This window comes from Ascidiella aspersa, chromosome 3 (assembly GCF_963924565.1).
Source record: "Ascidiella aspersa chromosome 3, kaAscAspe10.2, whole genome shotgun sequence".
Lineage (NCBI taxonomy): Eukaryota > Metazoa > Chordata > Ascidiacea > Phlebobranchia > Ascidiidae > Ascidiella > Ascidiella aspersa.
In genome coordinates this window covers 23,419,679-23,439,260 of record NC_139449.1, presented here as the reverse complement: position 1 = coordinate 23,439,260, position 19,582 = coordinate 23,419,679, and the positions used below count along the sequence as shown (strand labels likewise).

Genomic DNA, 19,582 nt, shown 5'->3' with positions numbered 1-19,582 from the left:
ATAAATAAATAAATTAATTAAATTTCCATAGCCGGTTCCGTCGGCAAACCATCAGACTTATATTTGTGTCGGCAGCAGAGGCGTAGCAAGGGTATATTTTGCGCCCACAAAATTTGCGTCCCCCTTCCATGTCTAATCACATTTTCTATTACATTAACAAGTTATACCTTATTTTATACCGAAAAACAATTCAAATTTTAATAGAACATTGTATTTAAAAAAGAAGCAGCCCTCGTTTTTTTGCGCCGGGGGACATATGTACACCACCGCTCCACTTAGCTACGCCTCTGGTCGACAGCCAACTGATGCTTTTGATATTACGCTATATCAGTGACGTGCGGTGACGTTCCTAGATGGTGAGGCACTAATTTTTTCAAGCCACGATTTTCTTTAACAATCACAAAAGTATCGTACTAATAAAGATAAAAAAAAAATAGCGGCATGCTTTTGTGGGGCGCAGCCACAATAAAAAATGTTTATAGAATGTTCAATGTTTACATTCTTTCATTGTGGCTGCGCCCCACACTTTCACGTTTATTACAAAAATGAAAATAAGAAACAGGGAAAGTATAAAAGGCGATATTTTTAAAGCACAGCCACCGGTAGCGTAGCCAGCCAAAAATTTAGGAAGGTGGGGTTTGGGCAAAAAGTTAAAACTTTTGTTGTTTAGCTTTTGCCATTGTATGAACTGTGTATCGAACACAAATAAATACGCTAGCAAACCGTTTCGAGCAGCAACTTACTGAGTTTTAAAGCAATACTAAAAAATCATTCAGAGAGCAAAAACAAAATGACTAAAAAGTAAAATTACATCAATAAGTAGCCTATAGCGAATTTACGGGGACTCGACAAAATCTTACATTTGGCCGGAGTCGGACTCGGGACTCGGGACTCGGGACTCGGGACTCGGGACTCGGGACTCGGGACTCGGGACTCGGGACTCGGGACTCGGGACTCGGGACTCGGGACTCGGGACTCGGGACTCGGGACTCGGGACTCGGGACTCGGGACTCGGGACTCGGGACTCGGGACTCGGGACTCGGGACTCGGGACTCGGGACTCGGGACTCGGGACTCGGGACTCGGGACTCGGGACTCGGGACTCGGGACTCGGGACTCGGAATCGGGTTTATTTTTTTGGCCGGAGTCGGACTCGGTTTTTTTTTAACCGAGTCCGCAGCCCTGGTCAAGACATAGGAGAAACGCAATCCAGATTCGAAAAAAAGTCTGGTATTAAATTAAAGATAGGTCAATAGTTTCCTCATGGTTTTCAAAAACACCATTTTCTCTATCTAGTTTAATTGGCAATTTGTGATGTTCATCTATCTATGCCATACTCGCTACTCGGGCTACTCAACCATTTTTAGCAAAGGTCCAGTTACAAAAGTTTAAAATTTGCTTAGGTCCGTTATAACTCTCACTGATAATTCTGTAATGTAGGCTACGTGACTAGAAAGTTTTTTTTTTAATGAACAGCAGCAATTGTTTGCCAAGAAAAAACTCATCAAATCGCATTGCTTAGTAAATACTGAGACAGATAAGGTCCGGATACAACACTGAAAAGGTCCGCATTCGGACCGCAGTCCGCCAATTGAGTAGCCATGCGCTACAGCAATAATCTGTTTTTTGTTTGTTTAACGTTTGATTTTCAAAAATTAATTTAAAATGTGACCCTTAACAGACATGCTGCAGAAATTAACACCGAAATGAGATTAAAAAGATGCATATATTTTATAATCTTCTAAATCGTTACAAAATTATATTTTATTTTTTGACAAAAATAGAAAATCTCAAAACAAGTTACTTCGTAGTTTTCGTCTTGATTAAAGTTGTCTTAGTTGCTTTGACCTTTAAAATATACCACATTATTAAAATAAAGGTAGTTAAAAATAGTTTATAAATTTGTCTTTAAAATCATGTTAAATTTATAACAGTATATATTGTTATGTTTTTAATAATATATATCGGTGGTGTTCAAATAGCGGTTCTCGATCCGGTTCCTGTAGTCTTAAAAGAAAACTTTTTACAGTATTTTCACGGTATCAATCTATGTAACTTGGCTTTTCTTGTTGACTGTTTTACCCATCTAAATACTGGTTTACATATTTACTATGTTTATTTAGTGGATCATCATGTTGTCCGGTTTGGCTGTGGTGGATCATAGCAGAAATCATTTATACACCCCTGGTATATATATATATATATATATATATATATATATATATATATACATCATATACACAAATACCACTACTGAAACACAACAGTTTGCAACTAAGTTTTTATTTTCAAAACAAGGCGGTTGCATGCTGTACAGAACAAAAATTTCACAGAACTTTATCGCAGGACCATTAATTATAAGCAAATATACATTTTTTCGATGTATATTTATAACGAGCGCGTTTTGTAATCAATTACAACGTATTTGAAAACAGCACATAGAAGAGTTTGTACAGCGGAATGCATATCAAATGTAATTATGTAAAACGATAAGGTGTGTTGGAATGTTTGTTTTATAAACGGTGAACGTATTAAAATAATATAGAATGCAATGGTGTTTAACAAACCTATAAAAATGTAAGTCTACTGAAGAAACTCAAAACTTCCTAAAATCGGAACGGCTTTACTATTAATTCCGGTACGACAAAGAAACAAAAAATGCAACTAAAGGAAAGCATAGGCGACACGATTTTTACAGCAGTTTGCGGAAAACAACAGTCCTAGAAAGCATTTAAATATAATTGTTATTTTCGGTGGGATTTATTTAGTCACCCACTAAAAAACTAAACCATTGATTATGGTAGGTGATAATTGATCTGCGGCCGAAATTCAATTTACAATGATAAACGCTTTTGCAACATATTTTATGTCACTTGCATGGCAAACATAATTTTTGAAATATAAACAAAAAATGGTGGGTCGCTTGTTGCCTAGCTGACTACTGCTATTTATGTAATAAAAGTTCGATTGGAGAGCCAGAAATACAATTTGACGTTTGCACGCATAAAGGCACAAGCTCGATGAATATCTCTTTGTGTTGGAAGCCAACAGAAATTGTTCTATTTTGTGGCTTTGGGGACAATGCGAGAGCCTTTGTAGGTCACACAGCTGGATAGGAAGGGAATAAGCTAAGGTGATGCGTTACAATTTGCCCCCTAGCAGGGCAATTATGCTTAAACGGTTGTGAATAAATGCACAGCGGCGCTGCAAAATCAAACAGAGTTAAAAGTTCAACCAGCAAGTAGCGACCAACTTTTCAAAGAAGTCATCGCAATCAACACAGAGTAAGGCAGATCTAGGATTGTAGAAAAACGCGCGGCGGAGGCTGGGAATAATCGGAGTCGGACGCGCTGAGAGTGCACGAGCTCTTGAGCTTGTCTGCGAGCTTGTGGGCCTCGTCGTCCATCGATGTAGCGCCCGAGATGAAGACCTCTTGATTCTCGTCCGCGCGATTCTGTATCATCTGGTAGGCGCGCTGCACGGTGACGGTAAGCGACACCAGTAGGGTCTCGTCCGTGGTGCGCTGCCCCAGCGAAAGAACGAAGCTGGCCGACGGGCTCTTCTGGCCGCGGGAGGCGGCGGCGTTGAACTCCTGACTGAAGAGCTGCCCGTCAAACACCTTGGTGCACTGCAAATGATAAAGGTCAGAAAGTTTAGGCTAGAAGCTGGTACCTCGGGTAAAAGGTATTAGTGGTAAAGCTCGGAAAATGGTTTAAAAAACGCGATGCGCGTTCGGTTTTACATTTTATTTGTAATTTCTCGCTTTTTGAAGACGTGCTGAGTCAAGTGAGTGCATCCGCTGATTTGTTTGTTCGCCATAGTGGTTCGTGCGTTAGGGTGAATTCCGATACGCAGTTACGCGATTTTGTTTAATCTGTTTTTGGAAAACTCTATTGTTGAATATGGAAAGGCCCCCTTGCACATGGTTGACTTGCCAGGGCCTTTGTATGTTAAGTAAGGGCAGTTCAAAGTCCACGTACGCATTATTCCGGGTCAATTTTTAAAATACGTAGGGTTATTGCGGTGCAAACGGTGTGACGTATTATGAATAGAAAATTCAAGATCGCTGCTTTGCGTAGTAAAAATAGCCTGGTGTTTGTTTCGTCTAACAAAAGCTGTCTTTTAAAAATAACCCAGACGAAAAACTATGACTGCTTCAGTTTCAGATCGTGTCAGCCATCTCTTCCGCTTTCACAAGTATTGTTTCGTGTACTACGTGCGCTATAACACTACAGAAAAATGACGTACATTTTAGCATGTTAAACTTATCGGCGGTTTTAAATTAGTGTGGCAATTAAAAATAGATTTTTATTTTTTAAAAGTGAACGCCTCACATGACAAGACGTAAAAAGCGATATTTACATGCTAAACTTTTTGTCGATCGATCTTGAAATTATTTCATCGTTATACACTTTAAACGTTAATACGTCAGCAAAACTGAGATTTTTTTACGATGTTAGGAAGTGATCTTGGAATTGATATATGTAAGACACGTGAATATGTACGGACTTGCCCAAACAATCTTCTAATGATGCCTTTATAACAAAAATAAGCATTGTACATAATCAAAACTGGTACATATTTTTATTTAACCAAAATCAAGATCCTATTCCTAATATGCTAATATAAACCAATTAAAATTAGACTTTTGCGTGATAATCTATGTATGTATTCTAACCAATATTCCCGACACTATCAGAAACTTGCTAGAGCTTTATAGTTCAGCCCGCGATTGCTTTAAAATAACATCGATACTTCCCACTAACGATTATGAGGTCGTCTAACAATTACTAAAAATGCTAAACGTATTGTTTGTTTAGATCCTGATTAATTTTTGTTAAAAAAAAAATGATAATGATTACGTTTTTTATTAATAGATCCTAAAAATCAATTTGACGTTATTGATCAGTCTCCTCCAATTAGTTTTTGAGGCGAACATCGATAGACAGTTAAAAATAGTTTGACAAAACTTACATGCAGTGGATTTCGCAAATGCTGTTTACATGGCAGTCTAGTCATGTTGCTATCAGACGCGTGTCTTGCTTTGAGTGCGATCGAGTATACCTCTTATTGAAACCTTTCTTTTGTGATATATACCCTTTGATACGTATGACCGGTCGTTTTACTTATTAAGTGTTGAGCGTTTGCCACTGCGCTGTGTGAAAAGCGTTGGACAGAAACACGACGCTCCGGCCCTATATCGAGTAACGCGATACGGCTTGTCATGTATGTTTAATCAAAATTCAAAATGCCGTCATCCGCCAACACAGTAGGAAAATGCATAAAAACGGTGAGCGGTAAGCTAAAGCGAACAACACTATAATTTACCTCCAATCTACGCAGGCTTCTGGCATCAGGAGCTCTGGGCAACCACTGACCGGTTTGCTGCACGTTAGCCGCCTGTGACTGTTGCTGCTGCTGGCCACAGGGGAATATCTGCGAGCGACAAAAATGTGACTTAACAATGGCGCCGCTTGTTGCCCAACACTGCAAAAGGGTTAAAGGTCCGCGGGATTGGCCCTCCAAGCAGTTATAAACTGTCCCGGGGATTTTGAAACGCGTTTAATGAACGCTTTTCTGTGCTCAGTCATAATGGCGCGAAACTCCCCCGACGGAAATCTTGCGCTAAGTAGTTTACCCCTGGCCGGCCACATTCATTGTGTGCTCTTCAATCGGCATTCTACGCCGGTTTGTTATTTCGCTTCGGTGAATGGTTTGCCCCGGGCAGGACAATTAATTATATCGTACAAGAATAACTATAACCAACTACAATGCAATTTAACTAAATAAAACTGGACACCAACTTTGGGAAACTACTGACAACGCCTGGCGGTTAGCGCTAAAATAGAAAAGTCACATTACCAATTGTTATATTTCTATGTGCGCTTACATCTAAATTATTGCTTTTACTAGGATCGGTATTGTTACAAGGTTTTTGTTTTCGAGTAGGCCTACGAACTTTAAATATTTGGGCGATTTTCTAGTTATAACGATTTGACACCCTGTTTTTATATTTTGATCACAATGGTCAAACGTTTCGGGACGATTTTAAAACAATAATCAAGTGCACATCCAGAATATTTATCGGCATGGATAAAACTGTACAAGGTGCATTTTATAAAAAAAGCTAGTAAATTTCATACGTTTTATAAAGTAAATGTTAGTAATATAGGACAGGAATGCTTTACCCTTTAATAAGTTATTTACTTAGATACAATACTACAAATTTAGTAACATGTGATAAAATTATCAGCCTGTGACCGGATGAGTACATCACATTGCTTTATTGTTCAACTCTAAATTTAGGCATCTATATTGGTCATTTGTTCCATAGTAAATCTATACCTTAGGCTTAAAGTAAATAAATCCCAATTGCAAAAAGTAAGTTGCTATATGATTGCTTCTTATAGTTTTCATTAAGGATCAGCGGACCAAATACGTCATATGCGAACGATGCAAATTTATTTTAATAAAAACAAAAAGCCGGATATGATCTTGTAGGGTTTAATAGGTTAAAACGTAGTTAATCTATTCCAAACCTGACCTAAGTTATCCCAGAGACAACCTTTTCCAACTAATACCGAGACTGTTCACGCTTGGCATAAAAGCCCAATTCTAACGCGATTGACAAAAAATATTTCTATCGAACAGCGGACCGATTGTTTTTGATTCTCATAAATTACAATATGTGCATAAAAATGGCCTTAAAAATCCATAAGCATTCCACCTATAGTTTGCATCCGATTTAAAGTCACGCTTAGTCGCTTACCCTGGTTTGACAAAGGCGAACCGCATACACATCCGGCACATCGTTGCTGTATTGAGCTTGACTGGAGTCCAGGTAGAGCAGAAGGCCGCGTTCCATGTTCTGCAAGATCGACCTGGTTTTCTCCAGCTGCTTTGGCGATCTCATGAAGTTGTCCGCTGCAGGCAACTGACCAACGGGCAAGCAGTGAATACCAAAAAAAGCCTAAATTCGTCTCACAGAAAGACACTATCTAGTTGTAGTACATGGGTTCTTATCTGGTTATGACCAATTAAAGCAGAACTTGAGAAGTGAGCCACGGAATATTTCAAAACACGACCATAAAAAGGTTAAGAACCCCTGATCAAGTGGCAGTCTAACCAAGTGAATTTAATACGTGGGCGCTGCCGAGGTATAACGCCAAAACCATACTGTAAGTGTGTTTTAATCGCTTTTTGTCTATAGCCAGGGTATGCTCCCTTGGGCCATGGTTGGACCAATGTCTACGTTTTTTGATAAGAAAACGTTACAAATCATTTTAAAAACAATCAAAAATCACCTAGTTCTACAAATATGAGATGATCAGGGCGCGTAGAAGAGCAATCAAAGAGCGTTTGACGTATTTAAACATTTTGATTGTTGAAATATCCTTCGTTAAAACAATTTAGCCACTGATTCATATTACGCGTCTAACTGACCAGTGCGCCAATAAAGATTTCCAGCAGTTAACGTTTTAAAAAGGATTGTTGGTCAAAAATGATCAATTTTGCCATACCGTTTGGTGGAAGCTTTGCAACGAGCCGTTAACATACAAAGGCCCTTTCTTAAAGCAAAAAAGTACGCAACGGAGTCGGTCAAACGCGAGAATGAAAAATAAGACTGACTCATACCTTGACTTGCTCCCAGCGCCCGGGTCCAAACAACACGCCGGGATCGTGGCGCAGCGAGCGGGTGATGATGTCCAGGTGTTCGGGCTCAACAAGCTGCGAGATGTCGGGAATATTGGGGCCGTAGTAAACCCGGCAACCCTCGTTGTTGGCCACGAAATGGCGCATCGCTTCTTCGTCGCGAAACGACAGGCTGATGGCGAGGGTCGAATTGTCCTTGGCACGCGGGATAGGCGCACCCAAGGGTACTCGCTGGGGCTGCTGGGGTTGTTGCGGGGGCGGCAGGATCTCGGGCTGCGCCGGGAAGTCGTCGACCTCGATCTGATCGAAGAAGTTGGTGTTGTCCCCGGGCCGGATCAGGTCCAGGACCTCGTCCACGTTCTGCTGGTTCTGTACAAAGACAAATCTCTCGGCTGAGTTTCTGTTACGATATGCTGTTTAATCTTGCAAATGCGGTATTTTTTAGGTATAAGTCCTATTTTGGACTTATTCCGAACTGTGTTTTATTCCGACGTTGATGTTTTTATTGTTTCGGTCTTATGGCTGAAGTCCTTGTTTGTTTTTATTTTGCTGCCAATTTAAAGTTACCGAATTTGCATTTTTGCGCATTATGATGCCATAAATAAAACTTACTTTCCATGTCTTGTGTTCAATTTGCCCGTTTAACTTTTTTTGGGGGGAAGCGTTCAATGAGACCTAATCTTGCTTTTGAGTGGCAGGAAAAATGAGGCTAATTTCACCCCAAGAATCATCCTTTAATAGCCTACTGCTTTTTAACAGCCTACTGCCCTAGTTCACATGGGATAATTTGTTAAGATTGGTTCAGAGCAAGATTAGTATAAAGTTTGAGAATGCAGTTTCTATGAAGACGTCTCATAATATTGATATGTATGAATTGATTTGTGCTGTTTGTCTTATGTTTTGTTGATCTATAAAACTACAGGGAATATTAATTGGTCGCCAGGATCGCAGTTATACTTGCTAGTTGGGTCGCTGCGAAAAAAAGGTCAAGAAACAATGTTATAGGCAGCCACTTTAACTCACCGAATCTGGAGATCCCGGCCAGTTGTTCCCATTGGGAGAGTATTCGGAAGGGGCGGGCCATTCTTGTCTGGCCATGGCGGGCTCCAAAATATTGCCGGTGTCCATAAAGTTATCTGTAGTGGGGTACACGTCTGGGTAGGCGCCGCCCGGTGGCGAACCTTGCACCACGTTAAACTCACCAGTGTAGCCGATGTTTTGCGAATGTGCGATGACCGATGGAACTGCAAGCAAATACACAATTCGCATGATGAGCCGGACTTAGGTTTTTATCATGCTTAGGGTTCCAAATAAGGGTCGACGTTGCTGTAAAATGTTTTCCTGAATTTTCGCCGTTTTAATATTTCGCAAGAATTGTGAGAAAATCTGAAGTCACAAAATGCGTAAAAGAGTGGATTCCATTTTTTTTGCAGCCAAATGAATTTCTAATAGGCACAGTGCTGAATTTAACGTCCACTAATGCAACCGAAGGACGTTTTGTGCTTCAAAACTGAGCGCTTTATGTGGAACTTATATACGAACAATCAAATCGAATACCTGGTTGCAGAGGACTCGATTGTGATTGTGGGACTTTTTTCTTTGACTCTAAAAAGAAAAGTAAATATTACAATTAAACCAGCATCATAACGAAAAATTTCGACTAAATTTATGCCAGAATGTATGACACATTAAAATTATCGTATAAAATCAATAAACGATCGACCCAGTCGTTACGTTGTTTAGCGGTTCTTATTTGCATAACGTGTCAGCGACCTTTTTTTTGTTTAGTTTAATGGCCCATTATCAAATTTATCTACATGGGCACTGGGCAGTTAAAGAAAGAGTAAATTCCCGAGGATAATCGAAGCAGTCCATGTATTTTTCGTTTAGTTTTGCTTTACAACGTACGTTGAAAGGACACATATTTGATTTAGTCTAAATACAGAGATTTGGTAGTTTGGCCAATAACGTACGATTACCTGCATAGTTCCACTAATTAAGTATATACCTTTCGCAGTCACCCAACCTTGGCCGATTTTCTGTAAAAATCGAACCCTAGAATCATCGCAAGTAACAAACACAAAACATTAGGCACACCCGGGAACGGTGGTGTTCGCGAATCGCCTTAGTCCTTTTAGAATCACCGCCTATGCGGGGAAAATCCCTCGCTGACAACACGCTTTAAACACCGGCGGACAAAGGCCTCGGAGTGTTGGCAAACAGAGCGCGACGAGCCGAAGGGCAAACATCGCGTCGTCGAATAGAATCGGAGGTAAAGCGAGCCCGGAATTCCCCGCACTCATTTAACCCAAGCAGTTTCGCCATACAGCTTACACAAAGGAGAACTTGCCCTATGGTTGCGCAAACACAACGACGAGCGACGGCGAAACCGAGGTTGGGTATAGCGCCGAGAACCCGGCACAGTTTATAACAGTGTATTTGCCCCGCGGGCGCGACTGGTCGGGGTATATTAGGGGCCCGTAACAAGTTTCGCCGAAACAGTTTTGTAGTTCGTGTCGCAGTAAAATTCAACTTACGAACACCAACGCATTCACGCGGTGAAAGTGACTTTGCCACAAAATGCGTACACCTCAGGGTGGCCAATGTTTTCCCTATTTTTTGTTACATATTCTGTATGTTGCATATGGTTAGTTTTATACTCTCCTTTCGAATTTCATATCTTTTTGCCTTGGTAACCTCTTTTTGGATAGTAGTTTATAATTTTTCTACACAAATAATGCCAAATATAACCCTATAACACATTGTTATATGGGTTTAAATTAAAAAAATCTTTAATACTTGGCTGTTGATATAATTAGTAGATAAATCGTAGGTTAGCCAGTCGGGGGTGAAATTATGTGACCTTGGGATAATGACCAGAACGCGTCAAGTTTCAGTGAGGGCAAATTTAAAACCAAACTTACCAACAAATTCGTAAACCCTTCTGTTGTTTGAAGCGAGGTCTTTCCTTGGAACAATACCGTCGGCTCGGGACAAAGCATTGCGGAACCTGTGCTTTTGCGTAGTCGGCGGTTCGTTTTCGGAAAACTCGTTGTTGCGCTTTTGGAAGGACAGCCTGGCCCATTCCTGGGAGAAAATAGCAACTCTATGTAAAACGAACATTTTAGCCTCTTGATTTAAACGCCAGCCTATTGTTTGCGTGGTCATCACATGTACCCCTTACTCCAGGATAGCGACGCACCAAGTTAAAATAATGTATCATCTGCAAAAGTGATTCACCCTTGCCTGGACTATTATTTTAATAGTAATCAGTTGTTGACATGCTTGTGGATTGACAAAAATAAAATAACAGTAAGCTAGGGTTCGATCAATGGAAACTAAGGTTTGGAAACAATATTGGAAATGCTGATTAATGGTTAAACGCTCAAAAATGATTTCAATTTTTCAAAATACACACTTGACTTTTGTTAAAAGCTAATCCATATAGAAAACGAATGGTCTTGGTCAAACCTCTAACTTAATATTTTATCGCTTTGCGCGACAAACCTTTCACTTATATAATTGCATCCAAGGTCGTTCGAAAAGAAAACGCTTCGAAGATTACTATGTCGTCACGTTCTGATATGAATTGTGACGTCATACCTCAAAAAGTATTGATCCCCCGCCCAAATTAAAATCCAAGCCCCATTGCATTACAAATTACAATATATCGAGATTAATTTTGATCGAACTTGGTTTCGATTGTACAACTATTGCAGAAGCCAGCTTGCCACTTGACAGTGCAAACCCTTCAAAGTTTAAGCGATCGTGATCGAATTTCACGGGGATTTTCCGCTCGACATTAAGAGATACAGCTTCCGCAATGGCCACGGAAGATGGGTTTTTAAGGGCACTGTATTGATGTTACGGCCGGAAAAATTGTTTTACCAACATTCAACTGCTTTGGTAGAATGACATTTAAAAATCCTTTAAGGCACATATACAATTGTTTGTTTTAATATTAACGAATCGGCTAAGTAAAATATGTTTTAATGTCCAAGCGTCACAAGTTACTCGCAAACCATATATGTACCGCTTTAAGAAAGACACGCCTTTTGAATACAAGACTCAATAAACGAAAAATCTAACAATGTAGAAGTCTTTCGCAGACCACCACGTTAGTACAAATACGCAGAGTAAGCGGCTCTAGGCACTTCCGATGTCGCAATGCACGTTTCGTGACGTGTCTACAAGTAAGTTTTCTCTTTTAACTAGTTAAAATAGACATGGAAACAAAGTTTTATTTTTTTGCATTTGTTTGTCGAATTATTGTATTTGCTTGTCGTAACTCTATTATATATCTTAGATTTCCTATTGCGCACAGAACATTCGCCATAGTTTGTTATGGTATCCTTTTTGTGAATGTTAATGCACTTATAGGCATATATGACTGATTGACTGTAGAATAAGTTTGAAATTAAAGTTCCGTGCACGACTATACTAAAATCGTTTGTTCCAGGGATGGATTAACCATTAAGCAATATAAGCACGTGCTTATAGGGCATCAAGGGAAACGGGGCAACACAAAATATTTTCAGTTTTACATTATATTTGTTATATCCCAATCATTTTAGGGCAAAAATATATCAGCGCAAATTCATAACATACAACCTTTTTTTTTTAAATATTATTTATAACTGTAATATATATAGTTTAGTTTTTATTTTGTGTTTACTCATTTAATATTTTTGAATTACATATTTATGGGTTGTACCACAATCTTGTAAGTGCTTAGGGCACCTAATAGGCCTAGGGTTCATCCGGCTCTGCATAGTTCGTAAACAAGGACAAAGCAATATGTACAACAATAGAAAGTACGTGTAAACCATTGTTTAAAACTCACCCTGAACATTTCGAAAGCTGGAGCCAGGCTTTCGTTTGGCCGCGGCGCCACCGGCCAGGGAATTGCAATCAGGTTTTTGTCAGCGTTTATGTACTGCAAGCCATAATGACCTGCATCGCATCTGTCCCTCAGAAAAGCGGCAAGCTTTACAGGTTCACCCATAGCAGTTCTTATTTTAAAACGTAAATAAGCCTCACTAATTTGCTACACGACTGCGCGAAAAAGCTATATCAGTTACAACAGGCCAGTCAGGAAGAAACACATATCCCACGTTTGACAAAAGTTTGACGTCACTCAAGCATTGTTGTCGGGAAGTCTGTGGGCCTGTCAAGACAGCAGCTATGTAAATGAACAGTGCATAGTCGTGGGCGTTTTATTCGCATAGTGAAAATATGCATCCAACTTTTTTAAGGGTGCGAATGTAACTTATTTGCAAACATTTGACACGGGCGTTAAAATATTAAAGATGAACATCTCACCAATCTTAATGTTTGTGCAAGAAAGTTGCTTGGCTAAGAAGTTTCTAAACCTATATGGCCTGTTAAACTAGGTACCTATATTTCCAAATTTAGGCTGACTGCTATGCTAAAAATACTTTGATAGGGTCCTATTGGGGTTTTTGTAGCTGATTGTTGTTAATGCAGCATAATATGTGTAGTCGCAAGTTATGCAATACTATATGATCACTTTCAATAAGTCAACAATACCGTTTTAGCAACCCACTGGAAACGTTAATTACCAGGCTACATTTATATTTGTAGAAGCCAAGTTTAAAAAATACTGTCTTTATACCCCAAAGTGAAACTCATTGTAAGTTGCTGATCGGTCTATTTGCCTTGGCGTAAATTAAACACACTACTGTATACCTTTAAATGTGACTTATCTCATTCTCAAATTCGTTACATATCACCAGAACAGTTATTGGCCTTGTCTTTTTGCCAAGTCGTATTAAACATAAAGTTAAAAGCTACATAACTCGGTGCCCTGTTAGCTTCCACTCCCTAGCTTTATCCTTGACGAGCTGCCTGTTCTGCTTATATTGACTTGTTTGTCTCCTTTAAAAAGGCTCCGTCTGCGATATCACGTGATGTTTACACATGAGTAACCCATAGGATCAGGCTAGCATATGTATGGCTCACGATTCCGTTGGTGGCCGGTGGGCTTCGTGTTTGCTGAATACACAATGCACTTCAGCAGGCTTAAACGTCTTCTGGGTAACTTAAGGCAGGTGAATCTACGGCAATTTCAAACATACATGAAGAAGTCAGTGGTTCTCAACTTTTTTTATATTTTCAATATAATTAGTTAGGCTTAATGTACCATTCGCGTATAACTGCACACAAAGCGTTTCTACATCGGTTGCATAAGAACATGCTTAGATTGAACTACTAGTTCGGAATTAAAAAATTATCCAAGCCTGAGTAAAGCGAATTCATGAATTGTTGGTGCACAGCCCCACCAAAACAATGTTTTTTTTTTTTTTATTATTATATTCAAAATAAATTTTATTTCTTTTGTATATAGCATGCATGGATTTTGTTGTAGGTTATGCAACAATCGTTTTAAAGAATTACTTTACCATAACATAGACTTTTTAACTTGCACTGATTTGATGTGATAAGTCATTCAAAATTAAATAAATTGATATTTTTGCTCTTTTTCAACTGTTTGGCACCTTTAAACTAAAACTTACGTGAGCAATTGTTCTTAGATGTTATTCGTTCTTAATATATCGACTTAATTGCTAATTTAGAAAATTATAACATGTTTTGTTAACTGCAGCTTCTTATATTTGCTGCCTCGAATTGTGGTTCTTTCATCTAGCTTTTGCAAACTACAGCCAAACCTTACCATTGTCTGCATTACGTAAACCGGCATGTTGTCTTCACCTTAGTTTGGTTTCTATATCCGGATGAGCGACATTTCACAAGTGGTGCTACTTTGTAGGCTGGTATAGGAATTGAATTACGGGACAAACGCAGAAGACATCTAAAAAATTTTCATCAGAGAAAAAACATGTAGCCTAATAGGAAAAAAATCATTTCAATTCTGCCGTGAAAATAGCACACAGATGAACTATTTTAGAAACCGAAACTTGTGGGATGAGCCTTTCTTTAATTTCTACGCTAGCTAGGCAATTTTTTAGGGCTTAAGGCAACATGGATTCCTACATCGCAGCAGCCGTGATGTTACAGTTGAGTGAATGCGTTTTCGCCATGCAGTAACGGCTCCGCACTGTACCTAGCGATGACGGAATTGGAATAAAAGAAAACTCAAATAAGTTAATCTATACTAGGAACGTTAGGCATTTCAGCAAAATCGGAACAAAACCTTTTGAAAATCATTTTAATAGTTTTTTTAAACTACGCATAAAACCAGTGCGTTGACAACTTACCCTATAGTTACGCAGTACGTATTATTATACTGAGGATCAAAACTTTTTTTAATATACATTTTTTGTTATCCCCTCTAAAAAGTCCCCCAAATAGGTTGTTTGTTAACTCTCCAGCTCGTATTTAGAACTTCTTTGGTCAATTTTTAATTGGTATGTCGATGTGTTTGTCACAAAATAATATCATTTCAATTAAACGGCATGTCAAGATATCGGTTTTCAGTTTAGCGATACATGGTTTTCTTTGCACAATGCAAGGTTGAAAAGCGTTGCATTTTTTATTTATCAAAATAAACCAAACAAAAAGGTAGTTGGTAGACGGCTGACGGCGAACGCGCAAAAATCGGGGTTTGAAACACTTGAAGTGGAATTGAATGCAAATGCATTCAATGCATTTGAAATGCATTTTGATGCATTTGGGAGTGCATTTGGGGTGGAAAATATTTGTTTGTGGGTTTCATTCCGGACAGTCCACTTGTATACTTTCATATAAGCCCGTTTGACTACTTGAGGGAGCTTTGAGCGTTTAAAGTCGCTTTTAAAATGTCAATTTGCAGCTGGAGTCTGGCCGCGGTCGGAAGCCTCCTTGCCTCTTCGGCCATACTCATGAAGAAGTGAATAATCGGGTCGTTTGAACTGCCCTCTAACGACGCTGATATTGTCATTTCGCCTGAAAAACGGCGAAGGGGTTTAACTACAAAACCTAGCAAAAATCAAATATAAATCACCTTCGTCGTTTCGATTGTTTTGTTTTCTCTTGGCAGTCTTACGTTTTAGGGCCGACACAGCTGAAAAAGAAATTTTGTTATTCAGTAGGGCAGAGGTTTTTATACCCAGGTTTGTCGTTGAACTTTTTAAAGCGTCGCACAATAATTGGGCTTTGTATCTAATTCTAAACTCCAGTGCGGTAATTAATGATTGTTAGCATGGGCGTTATAGCTTATTGTTACAAAGAAACTGCTGCAATCAATTTTTAATACTATAACAAATCAAAAATCAATAAATATTCGATAAATTCGTATCCCTGGTTGCGCGTCGCAACAAACTTTTCAAAAGTCGTCGCAAGAAAAAAAGTTTGAGAACCTGTGAGGTAGAAGGCAACCTTAAATGCTGTCCTCGTCTTATTTTTAGAAGACGATGTAATACCTTCATTGTAGTGTTCGTATCCGTTGTAGTTGTGTTTTCTCTTTTTGCTACATTGTCCTTGTGCTGGCAGAGCTGAAAAAGCGTAAGTCATACTTATACAGAACTGGGGGACAGTTAAGTTAAAAGGTTTCAACCAAAATGTATTTAAAAACCAAAAAAGAATTAAAGTCTTGATTAAATTAGCTTTGAAAGCGTCGTAAAAAGATTTTAATATAAAAAGCCTTGAATTCTTTGGATAGCTCCCTGCACTTCTCCTGGTCTACACTGTGGGTATAGCTTACAGGTTCATTATTGCATATATATTAATATCCGAGGTAAAAAATTGTGGACTGACATGAGTCTGAAGAAGATGTGCTTTCTAAATGTTGAAGTTGTTGTTGTTGTGGATGCTGTTGTTTCTGCTGTTGTTGCTGCTGTTGTTGTTGTTGTTGTTGTTGTTGTTGTTGCTGTTGTTGCTGTTGCTGCTGATGATGTTGCGTTTTTTGTCGTGGCTGCTCATGTTGTTCTTGTCCTACATCCGGCAGCATTGTCGGCGATTCTATCCAGGCTTAACGTATGTTTATTGCATTTATTAGGAATATAGATTTCTGCATGTAGCAATGTTTTTGGGTTTAATAAAACAATGTACTTTAATATACCGTAAAACGTTTGTAGCAATGTTTCGGATTTTTTCTAATAAAATTTGCTTACTTTTCGGGGATTACTACAAGCAGAACTAATGTTTTACGGTATATTAAAGTACATTGTATAGTACAGGGGTGGGCAAATGTATTGAATGGAAGAGCCATTTGCAGAAAAAACAAGTACCAGAGAGCCTCAAAATTATTTCAATACAAAAACGGTAAGGCAAGGTCAGCCGCAAAAATGACAGAATTGTAATATAACAAAATGGTCATAATCAACACAATAATAATAACGGTAATAGCAAAATTTCACGCACAATATTTATTGATATCAGTCTTTTGTTAACTAACTCTTCAGACTTTTATGTCTGGTGTTACGTCATAACGAAATGCTGGCCTTAATAAAGAAAAGAAAAAGAGAGAAACTCTTATAAACGGTACTCTTGGTAACCTTTACAATATTTTATCATTTTACTATTCAACTAGAAGAGCCACAAATAACCTACCGGAGAGCCGCATGCGGCTCGCGAGCCACAGTTTGCCCACCCCTGGTATAGTATATTAAAACCTTTATATGCAAAAAATAAAACTTTTTAGCATGTAACACCGTTGGGTAATGGATAGCGCTTCTTATTTAGGACTAGTTGGAGAAACTTACCGTTACACGGGCCTTGAGTTACAGATTTTGGCTGTTTTATCACTCGAGGTACAATTGTTACCGGGTCAGCAATCCCGATTTGCGAAACATCATTTTCTGGTGCGTAAGAATCATTGAAATCGTCCATATCATTAGTCAAATCTGTAATAAATATAAACTGTCAAAAATACAGCAAGAGCTAAACTGAAATAATAAGACACTTACAAATGCTGTGTTGACCATAGACTTATTATTCTAATAAAAATACCTGATCTTAATTTATTTTAAAGGATTTCTCCAACATAGTATGGGTTGTTAAACGGTTAAGAATCAAAACAGGCACATATATTTCAACCAGAGGAAGTCGCGTGCGCAAAAACTGCTATTAAATTTGTGTCTAAATTTATTCGGATTGTTTAAACAAGGGGTTCTTATACTGGGGTCCATGGACCCTTTGGGGTCCGTGAACTAGCTTTAGGGGGTCTATAAAGGCCTAAAGGAAATATTAGTGTATATTTAAGAAGTTATCAATTTTGTAAAAGAGTTTAACTAAAAATAAAACGATTTTGCACTGAATGTTGACTCCATCGCACTTTCACATTTTTTGACTAAAATCAGCAGATTTCTGTAGTCGATTTGTGTTATTACGGCAATTTATGACGTCATCTCTGTAAATTGTTTGCCGTGATCCAAGCTAAGCAAAAAAATTAAGATCCGGTGTAAAAAGTTTGGAACCCCTGGTTTAAACCAAGGGTGTACAAAACAAAAGACGTGATAGAAAGTTGTGAGGGGGCTGAGCGTTTAAGCCAGTGGTTCCGTTTCCAAACTGTTTTATTCTCCGTCCTAATTACTTTTTATAAAACAGTTCGTGGCCCACCGTGTGCCGTGAAACATTTTTTGTATGGCCTTTAGCACATCGTCCAAATCAGATATATCATCCCGGCTATTATTATTTATATAGAACATTGCTTGTCTACACTTCACCTTTATTTTCGAACACAACCTTGAGTCTGGAAACTACAAACCGTCCCATCAAGCTTTTAATGAATTTCTTCTCAAAATTCGCTATTTTATAAAGAAATTTTTGGTAGTTTTGTTTTTCGACATTTTTCACCTCTAGCGATGGCTAATGTACATTGATTAACAACAGTTTTTCAAAATTATTTTTTAAATTAATTTTCAATGCAGAAAAAAAGTATTTTTCTGCCTTGATATAATTTGGAAAATCATCAAAGAATCATTGTGTTAAAGTTTAACAACATTTGTGACTCCTGTATGCTCACAGCCATGGCACACAGTTTGGCAAACACTGTTTAAGCCGTCAACAACCGAAACTAATATTCATTCCCGATAGTGGCAATTTTTGAACGGCTTTCGGTTGCTCAATTTAAATCAGAATCGAACAAAAAATACACTCTGTATTTGTTTAGCTTGCCTTGTAAAAAAAAAATTTTGGAAATATCAACTTCAAAATATTGATTTGATCAGGATTGGGTCATCCAAAAAGAAACAAGCCTTTCGATGTAACAGCAGCTCAAGTTGACTCTAGCACAGTCTTTAGACGTGTTCAAAGGTTTACGTTAGCAAAGTGTATAGAAGATTATTAGCTACTTTTGCGGGCAAAAATACGAACGGTATCATGAACAACTTTGCACCTTGGCAAGGCGATCAGTCACTAAACAGTTAGTCTTACCGGCTTCACTGTATGCATCACCAACGTTAAGGTTAAAGTCGAAACCAAATTGTGATGACGGTCGATTGGCAAACAGTCGTTGCAGCGTATCGTAGTGAACGTTAATTGATCGATTTCGGCTGCCTTTGCTATTGCCGCGTAATCCTTTGAGGAACATTGACCTTGTGGTTTTTACCTTGCTTCTGATTTGACCAAATCTGCAAAAATACAGATTTTAAGAACATATAGATGAAACAATCATAGCAATTTGTAGGCTACGCCCAGTCACCCATTATTCTATAGCTCTAGCTTGTTGGGCCGACAAACATTTAAAAAACGACAAATCGTTAAATACTGATCCAGAATTGTGGGCATTTTTTAACTGCATGTTTAACGATAGAGCTATTTTTCACCCTACCAATTTTTAAAACGTAAGCTCAAATGCCGAATTATTCCAGCTTACTTTTTGTTGTGCCCCAGTAGTTTCATTCGCCTTTCTGCTTCTCTGTACAGCTCCTCGGATCGCGTTTTCTTTTCGTCGCAGAGAGTAATAAGGTCCATGTTTTCAACTATCGCCCACATGTCTGCAATTTCTTTGTCCGACCAGAAGCACCTGT

General features: G+C 38.6%; 2 protein-coding genes across 3 annotated transcripts; both read right to left on the bottom strand.

The window, feature by feature from the left end:
• Positions 1-2,274: 2,274 nt before the first annotated feature.
• Positions 2,275-13,388, bottom strand: LOC146160965 (interferon regulatory factor 4-like). Of its 2 annotated transcripts, XM_083384719.1 has the most exons (8): positions 12,496-13,388; positions 10,577-10,739; positions 9,210-9,257; positions 8,676-8,896; positions 7,635-8,021; positions 6,769-6,933; positions 5,328-5,435; positions 2,275-3,627 (listed from the first exon to the last, which is right to left on the bottom strand). In XM_083384719.1, the coding sequence occupies exons 1-8, from the start codon at positions 12,655-12,657 to the stop codon at positions 3,295-3,297; spliced, it is 1,587 nt and encodes a 528-aa protein (XP_083240845.1). In that variant the 5' UTR covers positions 12,658-13,388; the 3' UTR covers positions 2,275-3,294. The 2 variants fall into 2 exon arrangements, with proteins under 2 accessions (XP_083240845.1, XP_083240846.1); XM_083384720.1 differs by lacking the exon at positions 9,210-9,257.
• A 1,935-nt stretch (positions 13,389-15,323) lies between these two features.
• Positions 15,324-19,582, bottom strand: LOC146160964 (uncharacterized). The gene is made up of 7 exons (XM_083385866.1): positions 19,429-19,582; positions 18,987-19,183; positions 17,315-17,455; positions 16,368-16,580; positions 16,034-16,105; positions 15,616-15,675; positions 15,324-15,557 (listed from the first exon to the last, which is right to left on the bottom strand). Exons 1-7 carry the CDS (start codon positions 19,545-19,547, stop codon positions 15,391-15,393), a joined length of 969 nt encoding a protein of 322 aa, XP_083241992.1. The 5' UTR covers positions 19,548-19,582; the 3' UTR covers positions 15,324-15,390.

Excerpts from the sequence above, each read along its gene's own strand:
- LOC146160964 (XM_083385866.1), bottom strand. The coding sequence starts at position 19,547 with ATGTGGGCGATAGTTGAAAACATGGACCTTATTACTCTCTGCGACGAA. Across the intron at positions 16,581-17,314 it reads AACTCAAGGCCCGTGTAACG|CCTGGATAGAATCGCCGACA; the intron begins GTAAGTTTCTCC and ends ACATACGTTAAG. Across the intron at positions 15,676-16,033 it reads ATACGAACACTACAATGAAG|CTGTGTCGGCCCTAAAACGT; the intron begins GTATTACATCGT and ends TTTCTTTTTCAG.
- LOC146160965 (XM_083384719.1), bottom strand. The coding sequence starts at position 12,657 with ATGGGTGAACCTGTAAAGCTTGCCGCTTTTCTGAGGGACAGATGCGAT. Across the intron at positions 10,740-12,495 it reads CAGCTTTCGAAATGTTCAGG|GAATGGGCCAGGCTGTCCTT; the intron begins GTGAGTTTTAAA and ends ATTTTCTCCCAG. Across the intron at positions 8,897-9,209 it reads ATCGAGTCCTCTGCAACCAG|TTCCATCGGTCATCGCACAT; the intron begins GTATTCGATTTG and ends ATTTGCTTGCAG.